Below are 17,418 nucleotides of genomic sequence, written 5' to 3'. Positions count from 1 at the left end.
AAACAGGAGTTTGAGCACATTCTGTGCCTCATCCCTATGGCTCAATTCCTGTCATCCATCAAGAATGTTTTAAAATAGTACACGTTTTTTGGTACTGCAAAGTCAACAGTGCTGGAAAGTTGGCAGGTATGCTTGTTTAAATAACGTTCCCAAGTAGTCTGTTGGCAGGTGTTTCCAGAAGACTTTAAGCACAATTCTTTGGATAGGATATGTGCCAATGTACATAGCAACAGGAAAAAAGTGTTTTCCTTTACCATAGTTGGGACACTGCAGGGTTTTAGATGCTAAACTGTATATTCATTTCAAGGGCTTATTTTGGCTTAAAGTCTGTCACCCTACAATGGTAAAATACAACATCTTCCTGCCTATATACCACGGGTGAGTTTCAGAATATGAGTAGGTTATCTTTTTGACAATGAGCCAGCAGCATGTTCAAGTTCATATGTTGTCATCTGTGAGTTTTAATTCTTTCAAGAGTAGTTCTCCCTTACCTGGGGTGTAAAGTTTTCTGAACTTCATGATAAAATGCTGTTTTTATATCTGGCCCAAAGATAAAAAAGATAGGGGGAGGTGAGCTGGGAGGCCCTGACTTCCTGGCTTTGATTTCTGTTATTGTTGAACCCAGTTTGCCTTAATTGAAACCTGTCCTGCAGATTTAAAAAAACCACATGACCGGTTTTACAATCCTTCTGGCATTCTGTCCACTGCTTTTCATTGCTGGATATGTGTTCTAGCCTTAAGATTCTCTCTGCATTATCTGGTATGGTTGGATGCATTCAGGCTCGCTCTCTGACCCCAAAATAGAAACGGTACCTGGAACAATAAACAAAGATCAAAGACTGAAGAAAACTGTAACTGAACGATATTCTATTTTAGTATTTGAAAATTAAATGTTTTTCTGTAATGTAGGCTATTTTGAGACCATGGGAGCAGCACATTTGCTTGTTAAACAAGCACTTAATAAATGAATATCAGGGCATCAAGTAGTCTGCAATTCTACAGGCATGGAATTTGCCACAGACTATGCCCCTTGCCACAGAACTGTGCTCCAGAATCTAAGCTTTCATTTAAAAATAATGTTACTAAGCCATGGTTATGAAGAAAAACACTTGAATCAAGTGTAGACCAATGCAAATGTAATTACTGAGTTTGCAGACAGGCTGAAACAATAGCTCTAAGAGGAGTGAACTGCTCCAATCCCCTCAGTGAAATCCTTATCCTGATCATCTTCTCCTTAGCCCATCAACTGGGGTCAGGTCATTGTGCAAGCATCTGCTATCTTCGTCTGTCCCAGGCAGTACTAAGGCCCACCTGCTTCTAATCTTTTTTGATGAAATCCAGCTCGGAATCTCAGATGACTATTGAAATAGTTAATGGTGTTGACATTTAATTTTAACAGAAATCAAGTTACTGTGTGTGTTGCACAAGCCCAGACTATGTTCCTCACCTTCTTAGGCCTGGTCTACATTAGGAAGTTTTACCAGCATAATTAAGTTAGTTCAGGGCATGAAAAAAATCACATCCCCAACTGGCATAGCTATGCTCGAAAAAACCCTAGTGTAGACAGTTATACTGGCAAAAAAATCCCTTGTGGTATAGCTTCCGTTCTGGGAACTGGTTTAAGCTGTATTGGGTGTGTCCACCAAGGAGTTTGCTGGTATAGCTCTACTTGTGCATCTGTACTTTTCAACCAGAGCCTTTTCAAGGCTCTCAGTTGCCAAAAGCCCCACATGCCCCTTAACCAGCTTGCAAAACTTTCAGCTTTCCCACTGGCAACTTGGCCACTTCTATGTTGCATTGCCAGTACAAAAACCTGAAAATATGGCCTAGCATAAAAAAATAGAGTTTAATATCATCGTATGATTGTACAAATCCTTTTCATATTTCATTCATTGAAAACCTACCTTTTTTCATTGAAATTAGCTGCCACATAATTTCCAGTCTGCTGCACTGGGATGTCACAGAATCCAGGAGGCATGGCTGCAGAGGATCCAGGGCCATGAAAAGCACCGTTCTCCCTATAGCCTGCCTGTGTAACTGACATCTAATGCATTGTGCTTGCTTGCCATCCTGAGGGGAACATCTGATTAGCAAAGGGACAGGGCTTCGTCAGTGCATGGGCATCCCTGAGAGTCTGCGGGAGACACTGTGGCTGATTTTCAGAACTAATTTCAAAACTGTTTTGGTCATTTTCTACGTGGCTATTTCACTTCCTCTTCTGCGCAGATTTTGTTTGGCCGGAAGGGAGGGGGCATTAGTTATTTGTCTTACCACAGCACCTAGGAGCCCGACTCTTGAAACAGGACCCCATTATGTTAAGTGCGATACAGAAATGGGGGGGATTTGGTCCCTACCCCCCAAAACTTACAATCTAAGTATAAGACAAGAGACAACAAATTTGTACAGAAAGAGGGGGTGCGCAATAATGAGACAGTATTGATCAGGATGGTAGGCAGTGATCTCGCCAGAGGTGACATGGTGGGGGGGGCATGTAAGGTGAAGTGTCCCATTCCTGCCCCCCACAGCTGCCCAGGCGGGGAGCAGAAGGGGTGGGTCCAGAGCCTCTGCCGGCTAATCTAGGATGCTGCCCGGTGCACTGCAACAGCTACTTGGGGGAGCACCTGGCTGCAGTGGCAGCGGGCTGCCTCCTGCCCAGGCTCGGCTTCCAGGGACCGCAGCCGAGTGAGCCAGAGGGCCCATGCCCTCCGGCATGCTCAGAGTTCGCCCCTGTCCCCAGAAGCCGAGCCTGGGCAGGGAGCAGGTTGCCGTTGCCACCCCTCTCCAGCCAGGCACTCTCCCAGGCAGCTGGCTACGCTGCACGAAGCAGCGACCCCCCTGCCCCGGCCTGGCTGCCCTGGAGATCAGCCGAACATGCTGCGAGGGAGGCGGCACAGCGGGAGGACAGAGCGCCCCGCCCAGAGGTAATGGGCAGTGGGGAGAATGCGGGGAGCGGGGGTAGGGCAGGGAGGAGACATGTGGGGAGTTGTCTATGATCTCAGCACACCTGTGGCCTAACTCTTGCCAAGCTTTTTGGAGGCATTGTGGTAAAGGAAGATACAGAGGTAGCTTTGTGAATGTTCTTGGTGAGCTCTCCCACCCATGCAGGATTCTTCATAGTTGGGGCATTTGGCCGGTCTGACGATATTTAACTTATATATTTGGAATTTCTCCCAGTACCCTGCTTATAGATGTGTTCCTAATACATATTCACTGTTATTGAACAATGTAACTCCCAACATAGAGTTTAACTGAATCATTATTATCCCCACTTTAAAGAAGGGGAACTGAGGCACAAAGAGATTAAGGGACATGCCCAGGGTCACACAGGAAATCAGTGGCAGACTCAGGAGTAGCAATCAGGTCTCTTAAATCGCAGGCCAGTGCTTTAACTACCAGACCAACCTTCTCATCTAACTTTCATGCTTGTAAGAGTCAATCGTTCCAATACTCACAGAGGGTGAAATTCACTGTTGTGTTGGCTCTCTGCACAGGGATGAAACTCACCCAATAAGCAAGTAAAAAGTGGAAGCAAATTCATGTGTGAATATCTGTGGAAATGTTTGTAAATTTGCACAGTTTGGACCATTTAGATCAATAATAGGGTGAAAAATACTAGAACTGTTTTTTTAAAAACTTAATTCATAAGCGTTCTCCTAGTGTGACCCATTTCCAGGGGTTGCATGTGTTCTACAGTGCTATGCATGAAAACCCCTCCTCCTTCCCCATTTTATTTTAAATATCCAAATGAATGTGAAAGATACCTTGAAACTGGTTATTTGTTTTGCCTCAGAACAGGTGCATTCCCGTTCTCGCACTTTTGCTTTCCAGATCAGCCCCACAACAGTACTTCATTCCTGAACTAAAGGATTCTTTCTCGTTCTTCATGTTGATGAAATCTTTGCCTGCAGTTAATGGATTAAGACCACCACCAACACTCATTACTCATAGACCCAATTCCCTCCATTCAAGTCACTGAGTTTTGCCACTGACTTTATATGGGATCAATTCTGCTCACACTAAAGACTACCAATCTGCCATCAGGTGGTGGTGACATCTTTCCCTCACTACCAGCACAGGCCATATTTAAGCTCATGAACGGGTGCTGAAAAGCTCAGAACTACTTTATTAGTCCCCTGAGCCATCTGGTCCCCCTGAGAAAACGTGTCCCACACCACCTCCTCCAATCCTGAGGATTGGTCAGGCTGGGGCAGAGCTACTGTTCCCAGGAATGAGTGGCTTTTGTTTCCCTGAGAATTTGGGCCAGACACACAATCTCACCTTTCCTTCTAGAGTTGTATGCAATCCGCTTCTATTGAGGATGAGGGGGCAAAGTTGATTCTTCCTACTAGTAAGTGGTGGTGATTTTTTTCTTTGTACTTTTTTCATGCAAATTAAAAAGCAAGTCAATTTAAGAAACTTCATGTAGTTGCTTCATCTTGGTTGGGTGTAGGAAGTGGAGCTTTGGAGGGAGCTGAGGATCTTTTGAGAGAAGGAATTTCTTGGGATTTTGAATTCTTAATGGGACACTGATGTTTTCTTACAGATACTTTTCTAAAAGGAGAAGTATTCCTGGAAAGAGTTTCTCCCCCTAAGCATCTGGATTTTAAGAAACACTGACTGCAGGAGGCAAGGGTTTCACCAAAAACTTTCTGTAAATATGGTAAAACAATGTTTGTTCTGAAGAATCTGACAGGTAAAATGAGTATGAATACATTGAGCAATAGGGTGTATTGCTAAGCTCTCTGTCCTGTGATGGGCCATGCACCCACCACCAGCCATGATGGGATTGATGAAGGCCTGAGAGGACAATCAGGTTATCTGGTGTCACTCAGGAATGGGAAGGCCAAGGTTAGTTAAGAGTGAAGACCAGCTGGTGCAGCATTATAAAGCCAGGAGGCTGAAAGCAGAATGAGGCTGCAGGGGAAGGAAGCTTCAGGCATTCCTTGGGATGAGAGAGGTGATCAGGGACAAGGGGGAAGTCCAGGGAAAAAGTATACCTGAGATCCTGCCCTAGAGTAAGGAGTCTAACAAGAGGCTTGGAGGGGATAAAGTAGCCACAGGGAGTAGAGTGGACTCCTGTGATAAACTCAGAAACAGGCAAGGGAAGAGAAAGAGGCTGCGTAGAAAGGAACCCAGGAAATAGCAAAGGAAACGGGGACTGAGCAAACCTGGATTGCTGGTTATAGAATCCCTGGGCTCGTTCCCCTACCAGCCACTGGTATAAGGGCACAGAGCCTCGAGCTGGGGCTGGAGCTGAACACTATTTGCAGAAGGCATTTGGACTGTGGACTAAATGGGGTCTTCACCACAGGGCAAGTTTCCAGAAGAGAGACTATCGTAGAGAGCAGGCGGGCACCTGATGCTCTGAGAGCTACTTTCCCAGGACTAGACACATGGAGGCCCACTAGCAGCGAGGTGAGAACCATGTTACATGGCCCTTGTGCTCATCTGTGCACAGTCAGCTTGAGAAATTTGTGGGTATTTGTGAGCAGCAGCAGTATTGCTAAGTCACCAGTGGCAACGCAGTGTTAATGATCCTTTCGACTAGAAAGGAATTATTAAATCTTCTCGTCTATTAGGAGTTTTATGAAAAAAATGCAATACAGTGCAATAGCATCCTTCAGAAAAAAGATCACAAAAAGCTCTTGAGAGAAGAACGTGTCAGTCCTGGTTGAGTTCCCTTATGGATGGGACTCCTGTGCTGGACCCAGGCCTTTGGATCCCATGTGTTTTTAAGCCTAATAGGTCTGAGTAGCCTCCAGGACTATCTCCAAGTCCAGCCTCTGTCACACTCCTGGGGTAGAGATACAGTACCCTGTTCGTTGGATGTGGGACCTTAGGGTCCTCTTGCCCAAGCTCCTAAGACCAGTGCTCACCCTCCAAGTCTTCCCAATATCTTAAGCACATTCTCCCTAGAGAGCCACCCTAGTCAGTATTCTGAATTGCTGCTTCACCCTTCAGGGACCTGTTAAAGCAAGGAACACACAGAACTTGAAAAATTTGTAAAACCAATCACCCTTTACACATAGACAGAGCACAGGAGATATACACATCTATGAAAAATAACTAACACCTGCATGCAAGACCCTCCCTCAGTATCCTCATCCCACTGGAGGGCCCTTTGGATCTTAGTCAATGTCCTTCCAGGGAGTCCATGATCCTCCTGTACTCCTTCTCCTCCTTCCCAGTCTTGTCTTCAGGTCCTGGTATCTACTTGCTAGAGAGAGTCTCCTTTTAACAGCAGTTTCTAACACCTTATGTCTTTCATTCTCCAGTCCTCTCTGGGGTGTGGCTTCCAACCCTCTGTTTTCCTTACAACAGATAAGTGTCATTAGCAAATTAATTGTCTTTGTCTGGTAGTCTCCATTGTCCTGCCTGAACAAGGTTATTCAATTGTTGATGGTCCTTCCCCATCCACGGACAAACACCTAGGTGCCAAACCCTTTCCCCTCCTCATAGCACAAGAAGGATGACATAATTCAACCTGACTGTTACATTAGATAGGGAAAGACATCACCAAGTGTATAATTGTACAGAGAGTCATACAATCAAACTGGAATTCATAGACATATAACAGAGAAATAAACTTTAACAGGTGCAATGACTCATACAAGTGAAAAGGGAAAATAATCTTTAGGGAAGGATCAGAAGACAGGAGGAATCTTAGACTACTAGGGCTCAACACACTGTAGTTCTTGGGAGTATCTTGTGGTATGCACTCATCTGAGCTTAGCAGTGGATCTCTGTTTACAGAAGATGATGAAATAGTCCTGCCAAAAGGTCCTTGACAACATGTCATTGTGAGGAATTTGCTTCCCCGTGCCCAAATCTGGAGCTCTGTTCAATCTTGTGCATGTGAGCAAGAATCTGGGTTATATGTCCAATCCCATGTACACTCTGAGATACCAATGGGAGCCAAGTCATTGTTCATATTTTTCCTGAAGAAAAATTGGACACTTTAGAGCAAAGAAGATGCAAATCTTGCAAGTGTTTTTGTAAAACTTGTTGTTAGGGCTGAGTGAATCTCTCTGCTCCCTCCCAAATTTTGAAGGCGCTTCTACTGTGTTTGTGCCCTGTTCAGATTTGCATTTCAGAATATCCTAACAAATAAATTTACTATCCAGAACGTTCTCAGAACTGGTGAATTTTAAGTGAATATTTGCAGAAAGCAAATTTTGAACTCATAAGCAGTCATTAGTAACCTGTGTTTTAGAATTGTACCTATCCTATTAGGGAACAGGAAAATAATACCACATGTCCAATATGAGTCCAGTCAAAGCCACCCCACACTTCTTGAATTATGAATATTGAATGTTCTCACCCAGCTGCCTGCAAATGATCTATAGACTGAGAATTATTTGCTGAATTTAATCATTCAATAATTTTGAAAAGTGTATACACATTTGAGAAAATCACAATCTCTTCACAGACAATTCATGAACGGAAAGAAAAAAAGTACACTTAATTGATTGAATGATTTTCTGCAAAGGATATACCTAGCTCTACTCTTTACAGTGAGGCAGGAAAAGGATGCTCATCATAACAGCTAAATGGAAAAGTAAGAGGGGCTTAGAGTCAGCTGTAGATTAAAATGCAAAGGAAAATTGCATACAAAGAACAGGATTCAAATGATGCGGCTAGGTACAGAGTATAATAGCTTTAGGTCACAGAGAAAGTTACAGCAAAGGGCTCATCATAAGGGCAGTACACATTTCAAATCCTTCTTGCTCTTCGTTGCAAAGCCTCCCCTGTTGGTGAAAGCAGAATGGTTGTACCATCATGGCAGTGTTCATCCTCTATGAATCACAGCTGCCTTCCTCCTGGCAGGATTTGAGTATAGCCACTGAAGAAACAATCGTCTCATTCCTGGATGGCGTGCAAAGGAAGAAAGGAAACAGTTTATCAGCAATAATGCATAATGGAGAACCACTTCCTATTAATTAAAAAAATAAAAATACAAAACTGTAACGTGAGCATTTCTGAGCTGGCTGATTTGCTAATGTGGAACACTGGCTGGAAAAAGGATGATAATGTGGAACACGAGGGCATGACTGCTGATCTAATAGAGAAAACATGCGGAAAATACCATGCAAAACACTGACCAAATGACTTCATGTGACTGGCAGGTTTCTTTTTCTGCAGCAGGCAGATTGTTCCCAAAAAACATTGGGCGCATACCTTTCTAATGGGTGAGGCAAATGTATAGGGTATCTTAGACCAAAAACACATAGTTTGTTTCCCATACTATAGCTGTCTCAGAGATACATAAGGCATAAATCCATTCTGGATGTGGAAGGGGACAAGGGTAACCAGGGCTTGATCCTGCAGTTGGATCCATGAAAGTGAACCCCGAATCTATGTGAAGCCCCACTGTAGGATTCCGTAGGTTTCTGCACGGGCACAGCACTTCACTTATGTGGGTTTGATTGCAAGATTGAGGCTTACCTGAGACATTTATTGTTCACACATTGCTTAAGGTGCTTGCAGGAGCTCTGTTTTACTCAAGTCCTGTTCCTTCCAACTGTCTGTGCACAGCAGTAAGAGCTGCACAGCACCCTACCCAGATTCTCTCTCTTAGAAGCTCAGCCCTTAAAGGCACAGGTCCCTCTATGTCACGCTACCCAATACTTAAAATCCATTTTTTTCTTTATTTTTCCATCTACCTACACACTGAGGGTAGATGCAGCTTGCTTACTCTATGCCTTGGTACTTGCACAGAACTCCTTGTAACCTATCATCACTTACATAGCTTGATCTTTACATCTAGTCCAACCCCCTTCACTTTTCATCTAGTCCAACCCCCTGCTCAAAGCAGGACCAACCCCAACTAAATCATCCCAGCCAGGGCTTTGTCAAGCCGGGCCTTAAAAAGCTCTATGGATGGAGATTGCACTACTGCCCTAGATAACCTATTCCAGTGCTTCACCCCCCTCCTAGTGAAATAGTTATTCCTAATATCCAACCTAGACCTCCCCTACTGCAACTTGAGACCATTGTTCCTTGTTCTGTCATCTGCCACCACTGAGAACAGCCAAGCTCCATCCTCTTTGGAATCCCCCTTCAGGCAGTTGAAAGCTGCTATCAAATCCCCCCCCTCACTCTTCTCTTCTGCAGACTAAATAACCCCAGTTCCTTCAGCCTCTCCTCATAAGTCATGTGCCCCTGCTCCCTAATTGTGTTCGTTGCCCTCCACTGGACTCTCTCCACATCCTTTCTGTAGTGGGAGGCCCAAAACTGGACGCAGTACTCCAGATGTAGCCATAGAGGGGAATAATCACTTCCCTTGATCTGCTGGCAATGGTCCTACAAATGCAGCCCAATATGCTGTTAGCCTTCTTGGCAATAAGGGCACACTGCTGACACATATCCAGCTTCTCGCTCACTGTAATCCCCAGGTCCTTTTCTGCAGAACTGCCGCTTAGCCAGTCGGTCCCCAGCTTGTAGCAGTGCATGGGGACTGCTCACCCCCTTACTCATCTCTTTTCTAAACCAAACAGTCCCAGTCTTCTTAATCTCTTCTTGTTCCATACCTTTAATCATTTTTGCTGCCCTTCTCTGTACTTTTTCCAGTTGTAATATATCTTTTTTGTGATGGGGTGACCAGAACTGCACTCAGTCTTCAAGGTATGGGCATACCATGGATTTATATAGTGGTATTCTGAAGAAAATCCTGATTGAACCAATTTGTTTAACTGAAGTATAACAAGCATATATACACTAGTGGCCTGTGCTAGCTGCGGCAACAATATTATTAAGTTAACCACTGGGTTGACTCAGAAATGTCTTGTGGTTTTAAGAGTTGTAAGGTGTCTAGATGCTATGACAGTGGGCGCAATCCAAGGGGGGGGAGAGAGAGAGAGCACATAGGCAGACCTACATACTAGTCTGGCATTGTGAAATGAGACCTTCGTCGTTTCCGTGTGTTTCACTGGAGTATATGCTGGCATGCATTTGGTCAGGCATATTTGCTCAGTCAGTCATTTTCTTAACATATTTTTTCACCAAGGCAGCATTTCTGTATAACTTCCAGCCTAGGGGGAAAAAATATTTGGCTTTAACGAAGATATTAAGTATCTGACTGGCTCATGCTGCTGGTCTAGTCCCTCCTGCTTTTATCTTCAGTGAACCACAGAAAAGACAACATAAGAGGTAAAGAGTAGGTTGGATGTCTGTCTCTTTCTATCCTGCACATAAGAAACATACAGTACATATTAAAAATTATTCTGAATAATAGTACCACCAGGAATATTGGAGCTACAATAATATACAGTTCTTGGCAAAATATCATGCTGGATCCACAGTCCAGCTATAATTATCTTGCATCGTAAATTTCATTTTCCCATTAGGCCCTGTTTTTTCACTCTTCCATGCTGGAAATATGCCATGTACCTTAATATAGGGTTGAAATCTTAATCCTAGTTTTATTAGGTCTATGAAACCCATATGTATTGTGCTATATGGGAATTAATCCCAGGTGACTGTTGGCGAACTGGTGTCTGTAGTTGTCAAGTATTAGTGTCCTTAAAGTAAGCATGTGATTTAGGTGGTTTTTTTGTTTGTTTGTTTTTGTTTATACTGCACACTCTGTTACATTTTTATGAGATAAAGACAAATGGAATGCTTGGCCTTAATCAGTTCAAATGCTAGTATTTCCTAACCCACATCACCAAGATAGTCTCACAGCTGCTCAGGCTTGTTCCAATAAGCTTTAAAATAATAATGGAAAGGTTTATAAATGAGAGAGACAATGTAGGTGAGGTAATAACTGCATTGGACCATCTTCTGTTAGTGACAAGTACAAGCTTTCAAGCTTCACAGAGTTCTTCTTCAAGTCTGTCAGTTCTGTGAATCTCTGTGTACTAGAAAATGGTCTAGTAAAAGATATTACTTCACCAACCTTGTCTCTCTCATATCCTGGGACCAACACGGCTACAACACTGCAAACAAGATATAAGAATAGTGGAAACCAACATGAGATTAGAGGCAACAGGCCCCAGTGTGTCCTAAACTAAACCTGTTGTAACTCTAGTCTCTTCATGGGGGTAACTCATGTCAGAATTTGGCCTATTAAACTGTTTTGGAGAAAATAATGCTAAAATGCGGAGGTGGGAGTGACTCTGTCTTTGTTTGCTCTTAAAGGACCCATGTCATTTTAATTTCGGTCTTCGGGAATAGGGTTGTGTGGTGCAGACAAAAAAAGTTCATGGCTTCTGAAATCTCAGACAACTTTTAAAAAGGAGGACGACATTACTGTGACCTGGGTACTTTTTCATTTACACAAGTAGTGTCCACAAGGGGGAGTTACAGAACAGCAGGCTAATGCATGCTGCGATTCACACCCTTGCAGTCACACCATATAGATCATCTATTTCGCTCAAACTCAGTTACAGTTAAACTCTGTCTACAAGGGCAAAAGCAAATCCTGCTGCCCTCCTGCAGCAAAGAGAGGGAGATTTTGGATGACTTCACAGGATGTGCAGAATCCAGAATAGCACAGGTTCACAGGGAATCCCTACCTGCTTGTGCAAAGATGAGTGAGGTACAGAGGGCAAAAGAAGATCCTTCTGCCTCATGAGGTGGTAGGGCTGTGGAGGCTGCTCCAGACATTGGGCTGGACTGGCCACCGTAGAGTGAGGCTGCTGTTGCTTCATGGCTTGTAGGGGAAGATTCCTTCCCCCAACACCATGGAGTTCTCCAGTGCCTGGCTGAGAAGCTGGGAGAGAGTATTGCCTCAGTGGAGAGAAAGTAGAGAATTCTTTCAGTGGACTTTCACTCCTCTTCTTCATTGATCATAGCTTCCCCCCCTTCCCCCCCAGAATATAGCAATAATGGTGGGGAAAGAGAAGAGAAATCGCCTCTGTCTTGGAAGAGGAAGATCAAGCAGCAACCCTTGCATTGTGATTTTTGCTGTAGATTATCCAGCAGGGAAGATAGAGGTGTCAGGCCAGTCTTGCTACTCCTGTTTCACCTTCAAAGTGAAAGTAGGGCCTCCCAGAGGCTGTACCAGAGCTGCCAACTCCCTCTGCCACTACACTGAAGATGTGCCACTTCTCCTGAGGTGCGGGACAGGGATCTTTTACTTCATAGGCCCTCTACTACTACAGTGATATTCTGCTTGCAGGGTGAAATTCAGCCCTGTGAAAAGGCCATCTGCAAGGCTTAGGCCTGAGGCCCAAAATGGTGCATCGGACTTGTTCTGGCTCTCTGCATTGTACCTCCAGTGACAATTTTCATGAGGAGGGGAGGGAAAAAGGCATAAGAAGATTCCATTGTATATCGGTCTCCTTCACTATAATTATTACTCACCCCTCCCCTTCTCCAGCCTACCCTAATGAGACAAAGATGAACAGAATTTAGGATTTCGAATCTGCCAGGTTTGAGAGAGTTCACACTTCCCCAGGCGGATTCCTACAATCTCTTTTTCATTATGCCTCTGTGGCTGTGTTGTGTTGGGGAGCAGGTGGGCAGCTACAGCTTGTTTTATTTCGCAGACTACCTGGCTTTATTTCCAGATTTGATTTTCTAGGAGATAAAGAACCTTTAATATTTTGCTAGAAAAGCTGATTGAGTGAGCTTAACAGAAGAATCAGGAGTGTTAATCAGAGGCTGCTCTACCTACAGGCAAGCTAGGCAGCTGTCTAAAGAGGCAGATTTGGCCCACAGACTGGGCTAAACCTGAGTGGCATTGTGATCCGCTGTGCCATGTCACAACATCACTCACTCAAGTTCGGCCTCGCTGTCCATCCATCACAACAGAGGGGAGGCTGGGCCAAACTGAAGTGTTATGGGAGGCGGCCTATGGAAGTGTTGCCTACAGCAGCAGATTGCCTTGAGTGGCCTCTGGTATTAACGAGAATAAATGGGGTTCTTTTTTAAAGCTCCAGTCATGCCTGTGTTGGCAACAAAGTGTGCCAAGAGGAGCTGCTTGTGAGGGATAATAAGGATATAGTGTACCAGTATTATCCTGTTATTCCTGTCACAGGATTACTGTACTGTGACTGTTCATTCACTGAATCCCATCACAATTTGTAATACAGTGTCATATAGTGGAATGTGAATCTCACTCAGATTAAATACCTCTAAAGGCCATGCCGTTCAGATTCTGAGTTTTAATGGAGTACTGGTATTTTTTGAAATGGAGAGTATGTCTGGAAATAATAGTTTCCCCCTTAAAATAACAGATGCTTGGTGACCTTTCCCTATGGGAAGTAAAAATCTGACACCAATAAGAATTCCTGTAAATGTGGTGAACTGTGCTGTTTAAAGAAAGTGACAATTAAAATGGAAAGGAATTTATTAAGCAATAGTTTCTCTTGCCAAGTTTCCTGCCTCTTGTCAACATTGTTTTACAGTCAGCCTGGGAAATTTGTGGGTGTTTACTAGCAGCCTCAGAATTGCCAAATTTCAAATGGGTATCTACCCATTTTAGCCTAACCTTTTACCTTGGCCAATATTTGATGCTGCAAATAAAAGCAAAATCCTTCAGAATGCATTTAGCCAAATGTACATGTGTTGTCTGTGAGAGAGAATTCCTTCCTGATCCTTGCATTGATCAACTTACACCCTGAAGCATATGATTTGATATCTTAGTGTGCATAACTAAAGTTATTTGGTAATACAATTATCCAGCTCTATTCAAAATCTAGCCACAGTATTTAATGCAAAGACCTCCTGTGGAAATGAATGAATTTAACAGGCTGACAACATGCCTCAGTAAAACAGCATTTCGTGTTATTTGTTTCATTGTTTGACCTCTTGTTGAGGTATTATGAGACATTAGAAAGCAAAAGCTCTTCAGTGGAGACATGAAGTCAAGCTTCTTTTTTTGGGAGGGGTTAGGGGTGGGAAACGGTTTATCACTCTATCAGATATTTTAAAGGCCAGTAACATATATTTGGTTCAAGCTAGGTGCCATGCTCCTTATTCCTTGATATATATTGTCTTCTAGTGAAAGGCAAATATGAGGAGGTTGAAAGAATTTTCTTTGAACTGACTATAACAAATCACCATGGATCAGACAAAGACTGCTGAGGCTAGAAAACAATATTCTGATGAAAACTAAGAAACAGACAACAGTGGAAAAAAATCTTATTGTTGCTTTGATTCCAATAGAAAATTTTTGAAACCATCTTCTGAACTCTCAAATTTCCTTTATGGGATAAACTATAAACCAGCTTTCTCTCTTTTTTAGAATAAGTATCCCACCCACCTCAGTTCCATTGACAATGGTTAAGAATCGACTCCATCTCTTTATCTGCACCCGCTAAAGAGCTGGGTAATATCATGCAGTAAAGAAATCTCTGTGCCATTGTTGTCCATTAATTGAAAATATTTTAAACGTCAGGTCACAAAGTGGTTTGCAGCATTTCGCACAGCTGGAGGAGTCATAAAACAGAAAGGGCAGCAGCTGTACAATTTCAAAGAATTACTGAGAAAGGAATTTTGGAAATGTAATGCAAGTATTTTCAGCTCTCCATCATCTGTCCTTTCTCTCTCTTGTGCCTACGCATGTTGAAACATTAAAAAATTACAGAGACTGTGTATCTATGTACATTTCCTGGCATTTAGAAAATTATGGGTTTTTTCATCTTTATATGGTGGATTTCCCAGCTCTGCTTTTGGTGCTAAATTGACCATTAAGAACCCAAAAGACTTCAGGGGCTTGATTCAAAAGAGAATTTAGGGGCCTAAATCCAACATTTAGGCACCACTTGTGGGGCCAGATCTGGTAGATGTGCTCTGAGCTCACCTAACCTGCACAAAAGGCTGCTGAAGAGAGAGTTTTCCCCCAACAGCCCAGTGGATAGAGCGCAGGTTCAAATCCAGGTTCAAATCTCTACTTTGCCTGATTTGGAACAGGACCTGGAACCAAGGTCTTTCATCTCCCATGTGAGCATCCTAACCACTAGGCTACAGGCTATTCTGTGGTTGGACCTTTCTCAGTCTGCCCTGTGGAAGTTGTTCCGCTTTGTATAAATAATTCAATATTTGTTGGGCCAAAGAGAATGAGAGTGACTGTGTTGTGAGATTGGGCTGACCTGGTTTAGGCACCTAACTCCAGGAGAGGGTTCACAACTGTGAATCCCGAGTGGAGGCAGGCACCTCCCTCAGGCCCATAGTTAGGCTCCTACCTTGCTTTGAGGAGTGTGACCTAACCCCTGCATGTCTCCTCAGCAATTCCTATTAGCTAGCCTAAGCGGCTCTCCACTCAGCATGCTGGCTTCTGTGAATCCCTGTTTTAGGCACCTACTCTCCTCATGCATTGCATGGGGAGCCTAGGTGCCTAACTCAAGGTTGTGGATTCCACTAGCAACAGGTGTCTAAATCCCCTTGTGAATCCAGCCCCAGATGCAAGGTGGGTATACCTGTTAAATCCTATAGTTCAGTCCACGCTGGGTAACCAAGGAAAGGCACAATCCTGTAAGCACTCCACCTACAGAACACCTATTGACTAGATCTTGTTACTTGAGCACCTGCTTATCTTAAGCATGCACTTAAGTTCATTGAAGGCAATGGGATTTAAGCGTATGCTTAAAGTTATGCACATGCTTAAATGCTTTATTGAATGAGGACCTTGAATGGGAGTTTCTTGAGTGAAGAACTCAGAGGCTATTGTGATTAATGCTACATAAATATGAACAAGGAATAGCTAAATAGAGGATAAAACAAAAGATGTGCAAAAGAAAATGGAATGGAAGTTAAGGAGTTTGGTAGCAACTAGAATAGTGATTTAGAAGCACATGCGAATCTGTCTTTGCTAAAATATGGACCTGTTTGGCTGAGACTTGGGAACGGGTCTGTTTTTTGCTCAATGAAATCCACATATCCTTGCACTTTTTTTTTTTTTCACAAAAGTGGGCCCATTTTCAAGCTCAGAATAAAGTTCAAAGACAAAACCAAAAAAAAATCTGGTTTATTTAGTACATTTGTATTTTGCAACATATATTTCCCACACATCTACCCATTGCTGATGCTGCACAGAGGAGAACCAGCAACGGTATTATTTTTAAACTCTGCTTTTATTCATTATTCTGTTTGACAATTCTGCTAGCACTGCCAAGTGCTTAACTTCTGATCGTTTACAGGTACAACGTCTTTTGCAGTCTGTAGCAAAACTATTGACTTCAGTGGCAGCAGCAATGGATGCCAAGTATAATCAATCTAAGAGTATCAAACAAGTAGATAGACAACCGGGTTACTGCATAGGTGGCTGTGTTAGATTCACTATTAGTTTAAATTAGTTAAGCCACATTGCTGGGCAAGAATACACTTTAAACATGAATCAATATCATGTCAATTGCATGGGTAATATACTGGTGCAGTGGATAAAGGGATACCTTATGTTCTCTGACTCCCTTGCAAAAGCTCACAGGACAGGCCACAATCCGTCCCTTAATGAGTATATTATAAAGAAACTTAGGGTCAAATTTTCAGAAGGGCTCAGCACTCCCAACCAGGACCAGATTCTCAGAGGAGCTCAGCTGCTGTTCAGGCACTTAAATTAGTGACCTGATTTTCAAAAAAGTTTGACCAGATTTTCAAAAGTGCTCTGCACCCAGAGGCTCCTGTTGTTTTCAGTAGAAGCCGCTAGATGCTGAGGGGTTTTTTGTGATTTGTTTTTAAATTCTGGCCACTTAATTTAGGTTCCTAAATTGGAGGTGAGAGCTCTTGCAAATCTGGCCACAATTGTAGGTGCTGAACACTTCTGAAAATCTGGCACTCTCGGGGGAGGGAGGGGTGATTTTGCAAGGTGCTGAGCACCTCCTGTGAGGTGCTAACTGCCTGGGGTGAGTTGCTGAGCCTGGGGCCTGAGTGTGTCCAGCATTTCTATAGAATTTTATTAGCTTGTTTGTAAAACATATAAAGTGAAATCCTAGCCCTACTGAAGTCAGTGGGTGTTTTACCATTGGTTTATCAAATTTGGTAGGTTTCAGAGTTTAGACTAGTGCCTAGAGAACCTCATCAATTTTCTACAATTTTCATCTCTATTAAATTCCATAGACCTTTTCTGGAAGGGCACGAGGGACCAAGAGGGGAAAATATATTTTAAAGCAAAATGAACATGTTAGGCTTTCAGGTCTTTGATTTCTAAGCCTTCCCTTCTGTTGTGTCTCTGTTCTCTTTCCAAACACCTCCCTCAAATACATTTCTTTTCATCACAAAACTAATTTTGTGTTGTGATTAAACAAAATCTTGGCAACATGCCCAACATTTTCTTTCTGCAAACTTCATAGGACCAAAACTTACAAAAACACTGGTGAAAAGTGAAGAAAAATGGTTGTCAAAACAGTTGAAGCAAAACTGTGCATAGTAGTATGGAAATAATCAATGCCGCCTTCAGTGAAGTACACCTACCAAGCTCCTTAAAAATATTCAGCGGTTCACCCAATCCTCGAGATGCCCACACTTGACCCTGAA

General features: G+C 43.1%; 1 protein-coding gene across 1 annotated transcript in view; it reads right to left on the bottom strand.

Moving 5' to 3' along the window:
* Positions 1-6,014: 6,014 nt before the first annotated feature.
* Positions 6,015-17,418, bottom strand: part of GADL1 (glutamate decarboxylase like 1) — a 244,067-nt gene continuing 232,663 nt past the window's right edge. The window contains exon 16 of the mRNA XM_084621579.1: positions 6,015-7,866. Coding sequence (XP_084477705.1) covers positions 7,861-7,866 — 6 coding nt within the window. The 3' untranslated portion in view covers positions 6,015-7,860. The remainder of the gene's footprint in view (positions 7,867-17,418) is intronic.

The sequence above is a fragment of the Lepidochelys olivacea genome (assembly GCF_965140295.1).
Source record: "Lepidochelys olivacea isolate rLepOli2 genome assembly, chromosome: 2".
Taxonomy (NCBI): domain Eukaryota; kingdom Metazoa; phylum Chordata; order Testudines; family Cheloniidae; genus Lepidochelys; species Lepidochelys olivacea.
Note: the sequence above shows the minus strand (reverse complement) of the source record. Positions and strands in the feature narration are given on the sequence as shown.